This window comes from Nansenia antarctica, assembly GCF_963989245.1.
Source record: "Nansenia antarctica genome assembly, chromosome: 5".
NCBI lineage: Eukaryota > Metazoa > Chordata > Actinopteri > Argentiniformes > Microstomatidae > Nansenia > Nansenia antarctica.
In genome coordinates, this window is record NC_137690.1 from 50646292 (window position 1) to 50663423 (window position 17132).

Here is a 17132-nt window from a genome sequence, read left to right on the forward strand (position 1 = left end):
GGCTTTTATAGCTGAAATGCGTCATTTTTAAACAGTATATATACGTTATTCTGCTACATCAAGAGTAGCTGAATTGATTTCTCTATCGTGATTGCTCAAGAGCAACCATGCAGGTTTCGTGTGTGCGTGTGTGTGTGTGTGTGTGTGTGTGTGTGTGTGTTTGTGTGTGTGTGTGTGTGTGTGTGGAGAGAGAACGTCTTTGCGCTATGAGAGTGGGCCCTCTGGCACATTGAGCCTGCTGACAGCTGTGTTTATTTGTTTACCAGGAAGAGAGCCACATCACATGTCAGTCGCTTCCTTAAGCTAGAAGACTGTCTTGTGAAAGGAGACCAGGTGGTGGGGTTGAGGAGAGGCCTGGTGGGGAGATCCTGGGCAAGGAAAGCAAAGGACAAGGACTTCTGATTGATATGACAAGAGTGACAGTTTGGATGGATGATAGAGAGTTGATGGAATGGTTTGCCAGTCTCCCTTTATGGGGGCCAACCCTACGCATAGAATATAACACCTCTCTATATAGGACCATTCATTTCTAATGCGCCATGACAGTCAATTGATGATGATGATTTGTTTGCGTGGAGTGTTTATTTTTGTGTGTGTGTGTGACGTGGAGTCTGTGTGTTTGTGTACGATAAGGCAATGACTGTCATGTAGGCTTTGTGTCTCTGTACTGTATGTGTGTATCAGACAAGGGACCCTGTTACTTGTCTCAAGGGGCAAGTGGCTGGACAGAATTAAGCGATGCTCCACATTTACTCCAGATACTCCACATTTACTCCAGATACTCCACATTCATGATATAACCTTTTCTAAAATATGTACAATAATATCGTTCATTGCTGAAGTATGGTGGAGATATACTGTACCAGCATGAGTATGTGTGTATGACTAGTGCAGTAAAGACTATGGTGAAACAAAGACACATGTTTTTACCACTAGATATGCTTTGCCTTGCAGATAGCATGACTCTGCACTTCTTCTTACGCACATATCTGGGGTTTTAAGCACTTTTACAGACTATTTTCTGTAAGTGAAGAACATCACAATATTCAATAATATCAAATATCAGCCTAACCGTAGTCGGGACTGTAATCGTTGGACACCCACCAGCTTCCTAAGTGCTCATTGGGACTTCATGTTGACTCCTCAGGGTTTAGTCTCCTCTGCAGCTAGGGGGCGGTCTCTGCAGCCAGGGGACATTCTGGTGTGGAATGAGACAGAACCGACTGAAACGCGTTGAGCTGTGAAACATCAGACTCATGCCTCACTACATCCCCCGCTGCATGTCTCACACACACACCACACACACACTCGCACGCACGCGCACACACACACACACACACACACACACACACACACACACACACACACACACACACACACACACACACACACACACAGGCGTGTGTTGCTCCACATCTGGGGAGAAAGGGGGCTGCGGCGTGACTGTTAGCTCTCTACAAAACTCAATTTCACTGAGTTGGAATATGATTGACTTATGCGTAGGTACTAGTGCTGTCCCAAACGACTATTTTCCTAACGATTAATCTAGCGATTATTTTATCGGTTATTCGATTAGTCTAACGACTAATTTATCGATAAGTCTAACGATAATTTTTGTACTGTAAAAAAAAAAAGAAAAAAAAAAAGAACGTATTTGTCTCCACCTCACTGCTATGTTTAGCCAACTTGAATGCCAACATGGCCATTTAGAAGTCTGTCCATCACCACAACACATAGCTAGCTAACGTTACTCTCGCTGCTATGTTATGATTAGCTAAATTGATGCTAACGTAGCATGCGAGCTACGAGCTAGATAACGTACAGTAGGTGCTCGCACCACAATGACAATAGGCTACCGTAGCTAGCCAGCTACATAGCTAACGTTACTAACACCAGAAGACAAGACATACAAACTGTGGTGAGCTACATTGCTTGTGTAACATTAGCTAGTAGCTATCCATTTTTCACTCATGCACTTAATTGTCTCGCCTGGTAAAATAAAGGTTTAAAAAAAAAAAAAAAAAAAAAAACGCCATTTTGTTTATTTACGACTAACCGACGCATATTACGCTAACCGACGTATTGACGTAGTCGACGACGTCGAATAATCGTAACAGCCCTAGTAGGTACAGTGTGTGTCATTATATGTAACCAGATTGTAATGGCTGTAGTACCCAGGCAGAGGACTCAAATGCACGACTCGAATAAACAAAAACTTAAATGCAAAATATCTATCTTTACTTTCAAAAAAGGTTCAGTACATACGGTAGGTAGGCAGTCAATGGCAAATAATCTGATAGGGTTACAGGGGTAAGCAAAGCAGGGTTCGGTACACAGGTTGGCAATTCAAAGAGTATGCAGATAATCCAGTAAGGGGTAGGCAAAACAGAGATCGAGAACAGGGGGGTATTCCATCAATGTTGCAAAAGGAAAACCCAAGCAATTTTGGATATGTCTTGCGAGCCTGAATTTTCTTTTAGCGACATTGACGAAATACCCCCCAGGAAAGCTAAACACCAGAAAGCTAAACACTAGGAACATGTTGGGACCTATGACACGAAGGTACAAAGACGAACTGGCACAGAGACATGGGAACACACAGACTAAATACACAGGGAAGGACGACTGGGCAACACGTGAAGCCAATCAGGGCGGGGTAGACAATCACACAGGTGGGAAACACACAAGGACAGGAAGTGAAGTGTCTGAAATGAGAGACAAGGTGAGTAACAAAAAAATAAACAGGAGCTCTAAGTGAATAACATGAAACAAAGACATAGACTAAGGAACAGGACGAGACGCTACACAGATAGTGGAAGACCCTCTGGTGACATGGAAATGTTTTCTGTATGCTGCCCTTCTCTTTCTAGAAGGCTTTTTTGACATTTGCTTTGATATGTTTCACTTTTACAGCAGCTGCTAGACAATATGGTTCCTAACTGCTTCACATTTTTGTCAGAATGGATAACTTTGTGTAAGTGTGTGTGTGTGTGTGTGTGTGTGTGTGTGTGTGTGTGTGTGTGTGTGTGTGTGTGTGTGCGTGTGTGCGAGAGAGAGAGAAGAGAGAGAGAGAGAGAATTACACACCAATATATAGTGACAGTGATCCTAAACCTTGTAGTGTCTGTAACATCGAACCCTCAGCAGTTTTATTGAATCATAATATCACTAATTCCATAATCCTCCAAAACATTAGACTTACATGAGTGTAGAATATTTAAACCCTTCTTAATTGGTACACATTCTGAATGTGTACGTACAGTATAGTTTTTCGTCCTCCTCATCGCGTCTGGTCTCCCTTAATTTTAGTGGCAGCAAATCTACTATACTGTTGCGCCAAACTGTCTTATCCAAGTATATTTCTCACAGTTCAATATATATATTTTCTGTCGTCCGTATAGTCTACAACTCAATTAGATATTTTGCCTACTTGCACTACATGTTACATAGCTTTGTTGTTTCATGTCTCATCATAGAAATACAATGATTATAATTCGATGGATCTGATGAGGTAGAATTAGTATTGGCAAACACTAAACAATAAACCTTTTCAACCTACAAATAGTTAACGATAATTAAAATATATAAACAGTACGTCCCTGGTGTTAACTATTTATTTATGTCTGTAATATACTGTATATGATCTTGATCATACTGTTTGATTAATATGGTTTTCTCTATGTTTGCTGGACTGTAGTGGATGAGGACCCAACATTAAGATCGGTGTGTGTGGTTTGGGTTGTTGGATGCTGAAAGGGAAAGGTGGGGGAGGGTAGGGTAACAGAGGAGAGGAGGCCGGGGTTGAGGATTGGGGGATGGGGAGATTTTTTAATCTTTGTGTTTTTTTGTGAGGTGCCTCAAGGACAATAGCTGGTATATGGCAATGGAAAAAACAATCAAACCTCGCTCACTGCAATGACAGTTCATTTTCTTTCTTTTTTTTTGTCTTGGAAGAGATCCTGGTACTCTAGTATGTTATGTACAGATTCATAATCATAACTATGTGCCATGTCACAGAGGGTTGTTGGACAATAATAGTGGGCATAGCTAGCACCATCAGTGGGGGGAGTGAGGGGCCGAGGGCTGCGGGTTGGGACAGTGATATTAGTAGTTCAAATTAACAATATTAGGGATGTAAGTATTCACTGGTTGCTTTCCTGTACTGTTCAGTAGGTCTACTGCTCTAATCTCATTCCTCTCTGTGACATACTGAAAAAAGACCCAAGTTGTTTATATTAGAGAGTATTCACTGTTAGGACCAGGACAGAGTGTGCTAAATATCCTCTGTTCTGAATTTGTATTTACAGTAAAATGTGATATGACTCATGAATGATAAATTATTAATTAATCGTAAATACAATGTTTTCTATAAAGGCAAGTAAATGAAAGAAATTATTAGTAACCTAATCATCAACAAAGCTTAAGTGATCACTTGTCAACTCCTACTGCGGGAATAGTATACCTAACACAAATACACCAGCATCTATTTTAACCTATTATATTTGTTTTTGAAGAATATGACCTAATATATTTGTAGGTCATATTCTTCAAAAACAAGCTGTATATAATTATAACAGAAGAAGCTCCCACTAGACTTGTAAGTGAATTTAATCTGCTTAATACTGCATGCTTTTGTGTAAGTTGTGGCTATAGTCTTCTAGCACGACGACTACCAATGGCCCCAGGCCTGATCATAGATGACTTTTTCCTGCTATGACCAGTGGATAATGAATTCACTTGCTTAGTCAAATGTATTGATTGTAGTAAGTCGCTTTGGAATAAGGTGTCTGCTAAATGCCAAAAATGTAAATGTAAATTACTGGAAATCTTTCAGTCACATCCCAAATGTACTGACACTCTCCCCATGTGTGTGTTGTGTCTCCTAGGGTCGTTCGGGGAAACAGGCGCCATGGCCAATGCCTCCACAGATTTGGACAACGCGGAGGCCCAGCGCCAGCTCAACAACAACAACCGTCCGGCCAGCTCGGGACACTGGGAGACGGAGTGCACCAGCTCCAAGCTGTTCGAGTGCTCCCGCATCAAGGCCCTGGCAGGTCAGTGGGCAACATGAACAGGCTTACAGGACGACCAAGACTTTACTTGGTTTCTCTTTACTTGGTTCGGTTATGGCTGGTTTATGTCTACTGTGCAGTTGTTCTCGGTCACGCACGTTCGCTCACATGCTTGCATGTACTGTACACACACACACACACACCCCACATGACACACACACAGTGACCCCACATGACAAACACACAGTGACCCCACATGACACACACACAGTGACCCCACATGACACACACACAGTGACCCCACATGACACACACACAGTGACCCCACATGACACACACACACAGTGACCCCACATGACACACACACACACACACAGTGACCCCACATGACACACACACAGTGACCCCACATGACACACACACAGTGACCCCACATGACACACACAGTGACCCCACATGACACACACACAGTGACCCGACATGACACACACACAGTGACCCCACATGACACACACACAGTGACCCCACATGACACACACACAGTGACCCCACATGACACACACACACAGTGACCCCACATGTCACACACACAGTGACCCCACATGACACACACACACACACACACACACACACACACAGTGACCCCACATGACACACACACTCAGTGACCCCACATGACACACACAGTGACCCCACATGACATACACACAGTGACCTCACATGCTCACATGTACTGTACACACACACACACACACACACACACACACACACACACACATACACACACACACACAGTTACCCAGTACACAACCTATATTTTGACCTTTCACCTCTCCTCCTGTCCTGTAGAAGAGAGAGATGCCGTCCAGAAGAAGACATTCACTAAGTGGGTGAACTCCCACCTGGCCCGAGTGTCCTGTCGGATCGCTGACCTCTACAACGACCTGCGGGATGGCTACATGCTCACCAGACTGTTGGAGGTCCTGTCTGGGGAGATGCTGGTCGGTCACTTACTCACTTCAATGATGTTGAATCTATGATATACTGTAGCTGTAGTAGTCACTGATACAGTTGACTACAATTATTTCGATTACATAATAATTGTACTACAGTCGACTATTATAGTTATTGTTATAGGTTAGTAGAGTTCTACAGTAGTTATAACAACTCAGAGACTTTCACTCTCTTTAGACAGGAGCTTTCTGTAGTGTAGTTGTTTATAGTGTAGTCAGTTTTTCTGTTTATTTATTTGTTTAAATGCACTCAGTTCTATATGCTTTGAGATTGATCAAATGAAAAGTGTTTTTACAAATAAATGTTATTATTATTATTATTATTTTTGTTGTTGTCAGTTCTATGCAGGGAAAACCCTATATAGAGTATGCTGGAAAAACAATCCATATGGTCATGTTTAACAATAAACGTCTCTGCAGACTGTAGTTTTTTTTTCTTCAGAATGTTATTCATTCATGTCTAAATGCTTAATGAATGTTGTCAGCACTGCAACATAATGTCTCATGTAATAGAATGAGAAGAGTAGTCGACGTAATGTGCTATTTGCTCTTTGAACACTTCTCTTTTCAGTGTTACTGTATGTTTCTTTTAATGAGCCATTTTGATCTTTTACATCAGTATTGAGGCCAGTCCTGAGTTCAAATAGTATTTGAAATGATTTCAAATACTTACTGTAGCTGTGCTTGTAGTGGAGAAGATGAAGAGCGCTGCTTTGCTTCTATAACTTTTTTAAATAATGAAACATTAAGCCTGCTAAGATCAAACAAAGATCAATACACTCCTTTTGTGAATAATTAAAAAGCCTTTATTTATTTTACCCCCTCCACTTAGCTGTGTTTGATTGAATTTGCCTGGCAGAATGGAACTACCATGTAACTCCTTGCTCTCATTCTCTCCATCCCTTCTTTACTTCTGTCCTTGCCACTACCTCTTTACCTGTCACCCCTCCCTCTCTCCCTCCCTCCTCCCCCCCCCCTAGCCGAGACCTACACGGGGTCGGATGCGGATCCACTGCTTGGAGAACGTGGACAAGGCCCTGCAGTTCCTCAAGGAGCAGAGGGTCCATCTAGAGAATGTTGGCTCCCACGACATCGTCGACGGCAACCACCGCCTGACCCTCGGCCTCATGTGGACCATCATCCTTCGCTTCCAGGTTAGTGGCCTATAAAAGCCTTCATGGTTCTGGCTGTTTTTTTTTTTTTTTTGCGGTCATGTGTTTATATATATTAGAGGGCAGAGGGTTCCCAGGCCAGTCTCTCTGCAGGGCCTAGTACAACATGCTGGGCATTACAGGGGCCAGTAGGCGAAGGGCCACAAAGCTGGCCACAGAGGCAGCAGAAGTTGCTTCAAGGTGGCTGTGGATCAGGAGAGGAGAGCGGTGGGGTGGGGTAGCGCCACCTGGTTGCCTCGCCTGGGTGAGGGTTTCTGATTGTTGAAAGACCTGAAACACCCGATGACCTCAGATGAAAAAAATCACTGATGATGATGTGTCCAGGTGCATCACAACATGATATACAGTATGTTGAAAGAAAATCTCCGGATGTATCTTCACTGGATCCAGTGTGGTAGCCAAAGTTCCATGCCAATCCTTCTTGTTGTAACCTATAAGAGTTTGCCAACCTTCAAGCATCTGTGGTTGACATTGTGATACTATTTCAACTCAGGTCTGTTATCGGGATTCAGGATGGGGCCTGGCGCCTCTGACGTCTGACCTCTTTTCTAGGGTATTTCTGTGGTATTTCTGAACCCTTTCAGGGTGAGTGAGTAGTATGGACCCTTAATTTGGGACCTCCCGGTCCTGTTGCTAGGCCTTTCATTGCTTGTTAAGAGGATTGAGTGGCAGGTTTGATATTATTTGATATTATTTGATATTATTTGCAACCTGCTTCATTCAGAACACTGACAAAGGCATGGCCAGAAGTAAGGCAAAGTCTTATGCTTTTCCTTCTCAGTCATTTGTAACCGGTCTGAGGGGAGTCCAAACCCATCACAGAGAAAACCAACTCTCCTAGTGTAGCGGAGGGTATTTGGAATCACGCTCTTGTGATGAGACATGTCAACTCAAGTGTCACTCTCAGATATACAGTATATCAGGTGCATCTTGAGGATGTCTTCTTGGCCTAATGGTAGAAGCTTGTGTCTTCCATGCAGGAGACCTGGGGTTGAACCTCAACCTGTCACACTAGTACGAATAAGTGGATCAGATTCAGCACTGTTTGCTCAAAGTGACCGACTTTGCTGTTTTCAGCACTGGCTTGATTTCGAGGAGAAGGGGCAGAAATGGGAGTGATTTATGGACTGGTCAAAAGGGTTCCGCATGGAGGCTTCTATGGCATGAAACATGCCGCATCATCAGTGTGTGACGTTACTGGGCAGAGATTGAATGTCACTCTGGCCTGCTCGTAGATGGAGCTCAAACAAGGACATACTGCCTGACATCCTCTCACACAGACACACACACACACACACACACAGACACACAGACACACGCACACACACAGACACACAGACACACACACACACACACACACACACACACACACACACACACTCACTCACTCACTCACTCACTCACTCACTCACTCACTCACACACACAAACCAGGGGGCACAAGGCCTTAGAGGAGGTGATACTGTACCAGACAAATGACAGCCTTGTACACTGTAAGTAGCTCAAAACCGTTCCTCCCTTGTTGTAGTTGTTCTTGTTTTGGCTTCAGGAGAGTACCTGAACTCGCGCCGCGCTGTAGTCTCGGTGTAAACGCATGCCTTGCATTATTCTAATTAGCATGACTCTGTAAATATTATTCAAGAGGCGCAGGCTGGTGAGGGAGTCAGGAGAGCCTGGTGTTTATCTCTCGGCGTCTCCGAGCAGTGATTGCAGGGGGGGTTAGCTTCGGGAACTTTTTGGCCAGAGTCCCGTTCTACTGCACCCTGGAGACGACCAGTCGATGGCCTCTTCAATTTTGCATGCAGTGAAAGAGGAGGAGCGAGTTATCGGAAACTGATTTGTGCTGTCGAGAGCGAGGGGTGGGGCTCTGCTCTCAGGCAGGATGCGGGCAGGGACCTGTCCTCCCCCCTCCCTCCCTCCCTGTCTCCCTCCCACCCTCCCTCCCTCCCTCCCTCCCTCCCTCTCTGTCACTGATGCTGCAACCCTACGTTACTGTCTCTTCTCTCTTTCCTCACACTCCTCTCGTAGTCTACTCCACTCCGTATTTACTATCTCTCTCTCCTTCTCTCCTCCCCCCTCTCTCTCTCTCTCTTTCTCTCTCCTTCTCTCCTTGCCCCCTCTCTCTCTTTCTCTCTCTCTCTCTCTCTCTCTCTCTCTCTCTCTCTCTCTCTCTCTCTCTCTCTCTCTCTCTCTCTCTCTCTCCCCCCCTCTTCCCCCTCCCCTTCCCCTTGGACTGTTTGAGTTGACTTTGCCCAGTCAGCAGCTAGGGCCCTAGCCACTGCAGCAGCAGACACAGCGAGGAGGAAAAAAGGGGGGAAGAAAATAGAGGGGGAGAGAAAGAAAGAGCGGTAAAGACAGAGGTAACAGTCTCTCTAGGAGCAGAAACACTTGGGACCTCCATTATGTTCAGGATGTTCGCAATCCTTGGTCATTGTTTCTCTCAGTGCCAGTGTTTTGCTGCCTAGTTGTGACACATAGAAATATGAGGATATTTCTATGTTTTGACCTACATCCTTTAAAGTAGACAGTGTGCTGTGTGACATTGCCAACTATCTATCTTCTAACCTGGAACGAACTGTATGTTATTTTCTCTCTGACACACAGTATGTATATTAATGTGCTATTACCATATAATTATGTGTTATCATAATAATAATAATAATAATAACAATATCAATTAGAAACTCAGTATTGACAATACAAATATATTAAATGTTAACAATATAATGTTAATACACTTTTAGTATATTTCATGTCATTTATATATTACCCTGCATTTCTCTCTGAAATGTAAGTTTGGGTTAACAATTACATTTATTATTATTTATTGGATTCAATGCTCATTTAGAGATTTGATTATGCATCAACTATGTGACCCTTCAGTTTGTATACTTAGTTGCATGCTATCCCACAGCTATGTGGATTTAGTTGCTAACCATAACTTAAAATAATGAAGGCCTTGCTTGATAGTTGACCATCTGCGAGAGGTAAAATATTAGTTATGCTTTTACTTCTCAATAATTTGTAACCGGTCTGAGGGGAGTCCAAACCCATCACAGAGAAAACCAACTCTCCTAGCGTAGCGGAGAGCATTTGGAATCACGCTCTTGTGATGAGACATGTAAACTCAAGTGTCACTCTCAGATATTTCAGCCACATCTTGAGAATGCCTTCTTGGCCTAATGGTAGAAGCTTGGGACTTCCATGTAGGAGACCTGGGGTTGAATCTCAATTGTCACACTATTACAGATAAGTGGATCAGATATGTGGATTTAGTTGCTAACCATAACTTAAAATAATGAAGACCTTGCTTGGTTGTTGACCTGCTGTGAGAGGTACTGAGTTGCATGGTAACATGTCATGTCCCCCTCAACCTCAACAGGACTTCCTGGATAAATAAAGGTTTAATATTAAATATTTAAGGATAAATTCTCATGCATTTTGTATGTAATTCAAGTGGGTCATATTAACACGCTTAAGTATACTTATTACTCTTTAAATAGTACTTAGACAATACATTAATATATTTAAATACAACTTCAGTGTTTCCATAATACCACACTTAAGCACACATGTAATACATGCATACTGAAGTATGCTTCAAATACAAAAAAATGATAAATATACTTTTTTTTCCTGATTTGGAAGCCCTCGAATAAATCCTACTGGAGATTACGCTTTTTATCCTAGAATGAGGCTTCATCTAAATCTAAGGCCTTAAAGCAACCCTTTTCACTATTCCTCAGAACTTTGCCAAAACCCCTCTTTGTGTTAATCATGGTGGAGTTGCAGATTTTAGGGTGTCAAGTCAACCCCCCCATTAAGTTGTATCATGTCAGAATGACATGATCGGGGCAATGGCTGACACTGGTGATGAGGGCCCACAGTGAAGTTGTCATGACTACGGCTTTAGAACATGACCGGCACATGTCTGGAGTGTGAGGTGTGATGGGACATCGCTTACTGAGCTGCAGGACTGCAGAGTCACTCCCCATCTTCCGCCATATACTGAAGACCCATCTCTTCAGGCTACACCTGAACTGTCCCTCCTGAGACATCTACTACCCCCCCCTGTACTGTTTCCTCAGTGTTATATATATATATATATATATATATATATATATATATATATATATATATATATTTTAAAGATTCCTACTTCTAGCACAACGACTGCCAATGGCTTCAGGCCTGAGCATAGATTACTTTTTCTGTCTGGTAGATAGATGATTCACTTACTTAGTCAAATGTATTTGTTGTAAGTCGCTTTGGATAAAGCTTGCTCCAGTGTTTACAGACATTTCAACCAGTCTGTAAACTCATGTAGAGTCCCTGCATGCTTCAAATCAGCTGTCATCATCCCGGTGCCAAAAAAAGCCCAAGATCCCCTGCTTGAATGACTACAGACCGGTCGCCCTCTCTGTAATCATGAAAACATTTGAACGCTTGGTTCTGCCCTACCTCAAAGCCTCCACAGACCATCTCATGGATCCCCTGCAATTTGCATACAGACCCCACAAACCTATGCCAGAGTCCTGTTTGTGGATTATAGTTCAGACTTCAATACCATCATTCCTGACCTCCTCCACAATAAACTGGCCCAGCTGAATATCCACCCCTCCATCTGTCAGTGGATTACTGACTTCCTCACCAACAGAAGTCAGTATGTCAGAATGGGCCCTCATCTGTCTCAGACCCTCCGGACTTCCGGACTTCCGGAAAAAGGCTCCAACTCACTCTCCACTGGTCATCAATAAGTCCCCTGTCACAATAGTGGATAAATTCAAGTTTCTGGGCACTACCATCTTCAACATACTAAAATGGGATAACAACATCACAACATCACCCATTTAGTGAAAAAAGGCCAGCAGCATTTGTTCTTCCTCCGTCAGGTGAAGAGACTTCACATCAGTCGTCACATCCTGGTCCAGTTCTACAGGGCCGTCATAGAAAGCATCCTAACATCTTCGTCTGGTACAACTCTGCATCTACCTGATCCAAGGCCAAGCTACGAAGAGTTGTACGAACAGCTGAACGGATCATCGGCTGCCCCCTGCCTCCTATCACAGACCTCCATAGCTCCAGATCATTGAAGAGAGTATGCAAGATTGTGGCTGTCCCCTCACATCCAGCTCACAGCTTGTTTGAATTACTCCCTTCTGGACAGCGGTACAGGGCCATCAGGTCAAAAACATCACGTCACTTGAACAGTTTCTTCCCCAAAGCCATAGCCCTCCTCAATAACTCTGATCATTGCACCTTGCACTTTACCTGTTTTTGCACTAAGTTGTACAGTATATTTATTCACTCATATTGGTACTGTATATTGTGTGTCTTGAGTATTGTTGTGTTGTCGTCTTGTTGTTGTATGTACTGTAGTTTGTTCAGCATGGAGAACACCAAGTCATGTTCCTAGTGCACTGCACATGGCGAATAAAGTTGAATTGAATTGAATTGTAAAGGCGTCTGTTAAATGCCAAAAATGTAATGTAAGTGCCTTGGCCGGACTACACTTTCGGTCTCGTCTGGACTAGACCTTTTCTTCCAGTCTTACTGAGCTCAGATCTGTTTGAAGGTGGCTATCCTGACCATAAAGTGTATGCTCTGCACCTGTCTCCCACAGATCCAGGTGATTAAGATCGAGACGGAGGACAACAGAGAAACACGATCAGCCAAGGATGCCCTGCTACTCTGGTGCCAGATGAAAACTGCAGGGTGAGGAAGAATAATTCTAATAATAGCAATACATTTGATTTGTAAAGAGCTTTTCATAGAATGTCTCAAAGTCTTCCAGAACTGGGTCAAATACAGAAAGTGTTTAAAAATAGTATGGCAGTATTTTTGTTTTTTGCTTTAGTTTGCACTGTTAGTACTATTCCATTGGTTACCTTGTATACAGTACATGACAAATGCAAGCAAGTCCAGCATGAAAGTATTCAACATAATAATAAAAACGGTTTCTGTTTATTGGTTTAATTGGATTAACATCACTAATCTGTAGAAAACCTTTAAGTAGACATTGTGTGTCTTTTTGGGCAAGTGACTTTGATCTGTATGATGAAACTGATTGAGACCTATGGATCAAAGGTTGTAAATATGGAGCATACCATAGAGTCTTGCTTTATTGTTCCCTGTTACGCTGACCTCTCTCCTAGGTACCCTGAGGTCAACATCCAGAATTTCACCACCTGCTGGAGAGATGGCCTTGCCTTCAATGCTCTCATTCACCGACACAGGTAGGTCACCAGTTGTATATGCTGGCTTAGGTCACCAGTTGTATATGCTGGCCTAGGTCACCAGTTGTATATGCTGGCCTAGGTCACCAGTTGTATATTCTGGCCTACAGGTAGGTCACCAGTTGTATATGCTGGCCTACTGGTAGGTCACCAGTTGTATATGCTGGCCTAGGTCACCAGTTGTATATGCTGGCCTAGGTCACCAGTTGTATATTCTGGCCTACAGGTAGGTCACCAGTTGTATATGCTGGCCTACTGGTAGGTCACCAGTTGTATATGCTGGCCTACAGGTAGGTCACCAGTTGTATATGCTGGTCTACTGGTAGGTCACCAGTTGTGTATGCTGGCCTACTGGTAGGTCACCAGTTGTATATGCTGGTCTACTGGTAGGTATGCTGGTCTACTGTTCCTATAATCTTAAAGGAGTGCAAAACACTGCCCACCTTCAAAACCACTCTCAAAAAACATTTACAGGAGGCTGCAATCCGTAACTGGACCCTCTAAATCAAAAATCAGATTAAAAGACCCGAACTACCCACTGTACATACTTTGTGTTTTGTCCCCCGCCCCCACCTGTGGTGTATGTCCCCACCTGTCCTACCCGCTGTACATACCTGATGTTTTGTTGTATTGTATATCTAGTATTGTTCTTCCCATGATGGATGTATTTTTATCTTGTAGATAGTAATAGTTATTTGTCTGTACTATCTTGTAGATAGTACTAGTTTTTTTTTTTCCTGTCTGTCTTACATGTAACGATGAATTGAAAATCAAGGACCCCAATTGAAATAAGCCAGTGGCTTTCTTGGGTTTTTATCCTTTTAGTTGACCTTGTATGTAATATGTACTTTCATGTACCTACTTCTGCAAATCTTCTAATAAAGTTTTCAATCAATCAATCAAAAAAGTCACCAGTTGTATATGCTGGCCTACTGGTAGGTCACCAGTTGTATATGCTGGCCTACTGGTAGGTCACCAGTTATATATGCTGGCCTACTGGTAGGTCACCAGTTGTATATGCTGGCCTACTATGTCTTCACATTCTAACTCTCTGGAAACTCAAATGTGTCCCCTTTGCACACTGCAGGCCTGATTTAATAGAGTTCCACAAGCTAACCCGGTCCAATGCTACACACAACCTCCAGCAAGCCTTTACCATCGCTGAGCAGAACCTGGGTCTCACCAAACTCCTCGACCCTGAGGGTAAGACTACTAACATGAGCCAATGTTGCTTCTTTTTTATTATTCATTTCACCCAATCTCAGTCACGCAATGGCACCAAAACAACCACTTCAGTAATCAATGTACAGTACAGGTGCAACCATTTAATACTCAGCATTACGTGAGCTTAGAATTATAAGGTTCTATCTCCGTTTAGGGTAGTTCAGAGATATTGAGCATCAAAGTTTTTACATTCCATTATGTTTTGTGAGATGGAACCTTAGTATTTTATTAATTACTAACTAAAACATTTCAACATTTTAAAAATAACACCACACAGGCATTAATAAACACCTAATGGATCAGATTATGTTTTTTTTTTTTTAGATAGAACCTTATAATTCTAACGTCACGATTAGCAAATACAAACAAATGAGAGAAACACGTATGTTTGGTAACATTCCTCATTCCATTCCATACATTACAATGAGTCCGTCCTCCGCCATGACCTTCCACCGCTACCAGCCTCCACTGATGAACTGGTATGATCATGTGACACGTGTGACTTCTGTGCAGACGTGAACACGGAGAACCCGGACGAGAAGTCTATCATAACCTATGTGGTGTCCTACTACCACTACTTCTCCAAGATGAAGGCCCTCATCGTGGAGGGCAAGAGAGTCGGCAAGGTATGAGAAAGATTATATATTGGGGGGCAGCAGGTAGCCTAGAGGTTGGAGAGCCTGAAGGTCGCTGGTTCGAACCCCGCCTCAGGAGGGAGCCAGATTTGAGCTAGTGACTGGAGGGTTGCTGGCATCATATGTAAGGTGCCTACCTCTGCCGTTGTGCCCTTGAGCAAGGCACTTAACCCCTAATTGCTCCAGGGGACTATGACTATGGCTGAACCTGTGCCTAGAGCAAAACATGCATTTTGTTGCACTCTGTGCAATGACAGAGGTTGAATCTAATCTAATCCAAAAAATTCTAAATGCCATTTGATCAGTTCCTGATTTGGAACTGAATTTACGGGATTTGATTGGAACTGACCCCAACCCTGTCTGACATTGCGATGTCTTATGTCGTTCGTGGTGTTATGTGTGTGTGCCATGGCAGGTCTTGGACAACGCCATCGAGGCTGAGCAGATCGTTGAGCGATATGGGGCTTTGGCCTCTGATCTCCTGGATTGGATAGAGAAGACCATCAGCATTATCAGCAACCAGAAGTTCGCCAACTCCTTAACAGGCGTCCAGCAACAGCTCCAAGCCTTCACCACCTACTGCACCATCGAAAAGCCCATCAAGTAAGGAAGGGAGCATCTTAAATGAAAATTCGGAAAAAAACGAACAGGGATCGGTTTTAATCCCATGAAAGCAAAATAACCAATGAACTCTGCAAAGACCGGTTGCCACGGTGCGCCTCTCGGGGACTGTAAGGAGGATGAGTCACAATGAGCTCATTGTTTTTTTACCTTTGACCTTTTTAAACATGTTGGCTGGAGCTTTACTGTTATCTATTGCCAGGGAGAGCCAGAGAGAGAGAGAGAGAGAGAGAGAGAGAGAGAGATAGAGAGAGAGGGAGGGAGAATTGTGACAGGTCAAGAGGACTTTTTTTGTGAAATCCTGTTTAGTTTAGTTGCATCTCAATTAATCTCAATTTAACATTGATGCCCATGGATAGATATTTCGGTCTGTGTCAGTTTGACTTTTGATGTAACTGCCACAGTATTCAGACATCACATTAATGAAAACCCACAGTTGAACTAGAACCAGCACCAAGCTGATTTGGGTGTATCTTGTGTATTGTTAACATAATGTCTCAGAATAGGCGTGTAATGCTGTCTCTGCCTCTACTAGGTTCCAGGAGAAGGGTAACCTAGAGGTGCTTCTCTTCACTATCCAAAGTAAGCTCAGAGCTAACAACCAGAAGCCATTTGTGCCTGCGGAGGGGAAACTCATCTCTGACATCAATAAGGTAAAGCATGTCCTACTCCAGGATTCATCAGGAAAATCTCCATTGAAGATGCTTTTTAGTCTAGGATTAGTCTTAATCTGCCTCCATGAAACTAGACCGAAGAGTGGTAGATAACCAGTATCTAATAGCCACCAAATGATATGAACCTCCACCACTTTTCTTTTTTGTGATCAAGTTATCATGGTGTATTGTAATGAAAAGATAATAAACGCCATGTACAGTTTATACATAATATATAAATGGTGTATATTTGCCATAAACGTATACATTGTGTATATTTTCCTCTCTGGTTGTCTCTTTGGCTAGGCGTGGACGAGACTTGAAAAGGCGGAGCATGAGAGGGGTGTGGCCCTGCGGCAGGAGCTGATTCGTCAGGAGAAGCTGGAGCTGCTGGCTCAGCGGTTTGATCATAAGACCACTATGAGACAGGCGTGGCTCAACGAGAACCAGCGTCTTGTCTCACAGGTATGGAACCCAGCATTTGACTGCATGGGTACTCTAACTACTTAGATTATCTACTACCCTTATTCAATTATCCCCTCCCCTCCCCTCCCCTCCCCTACCCTCT

At 43.2% G+C, this 17132-nt stretch overlaps 1 protein-coding gene across 1 annotated transcript in view; it reads left to right on the plus strand.

The window, feature by feature from the left end:
- Nucleotides 1-4908: 4908 nt before the first annotated feature.
- Nucleotides 4909-17132, plus strand: part of sptbn4b (spectrin, beta, non-erythrocytic 4b) — a gene marked incomplete at both ends in the record, with an annotated part of 58249 nt that continues 46025 nt past the window's right edge. The window contains 10 exons of the mRNA XM_080532988.1: nt 4909-5053; nt 5861-6012; nt 7005-7178; nt 12819-12910; nt 13351-13431; nt 14519-14634; nt 15169-15281; nt 15706-15893; nt 16447-16564; nt 16871-17029. Of these exons, the coding sequence (XP_080389114.1) occupies nt 4909-5053; nt 5861-6012; nt 7005-7178; nt 12819-12910; nt 13351-13431; nt 14519-14634; nt 15169-15281; nt 15706-15893; nt 16447-16564; nt 16871-17029 (1338 nt within the window). The remainder of the gene's footprint in view (nt 5054-5860; nt 6013-7004; nt 7179-12818; nt 12911-13350; nt 13432-14518; nt 14635-15168; nt 15282-15705; nt 15894-16446; nt 16565-16870; nt 17030-17132) is intronic.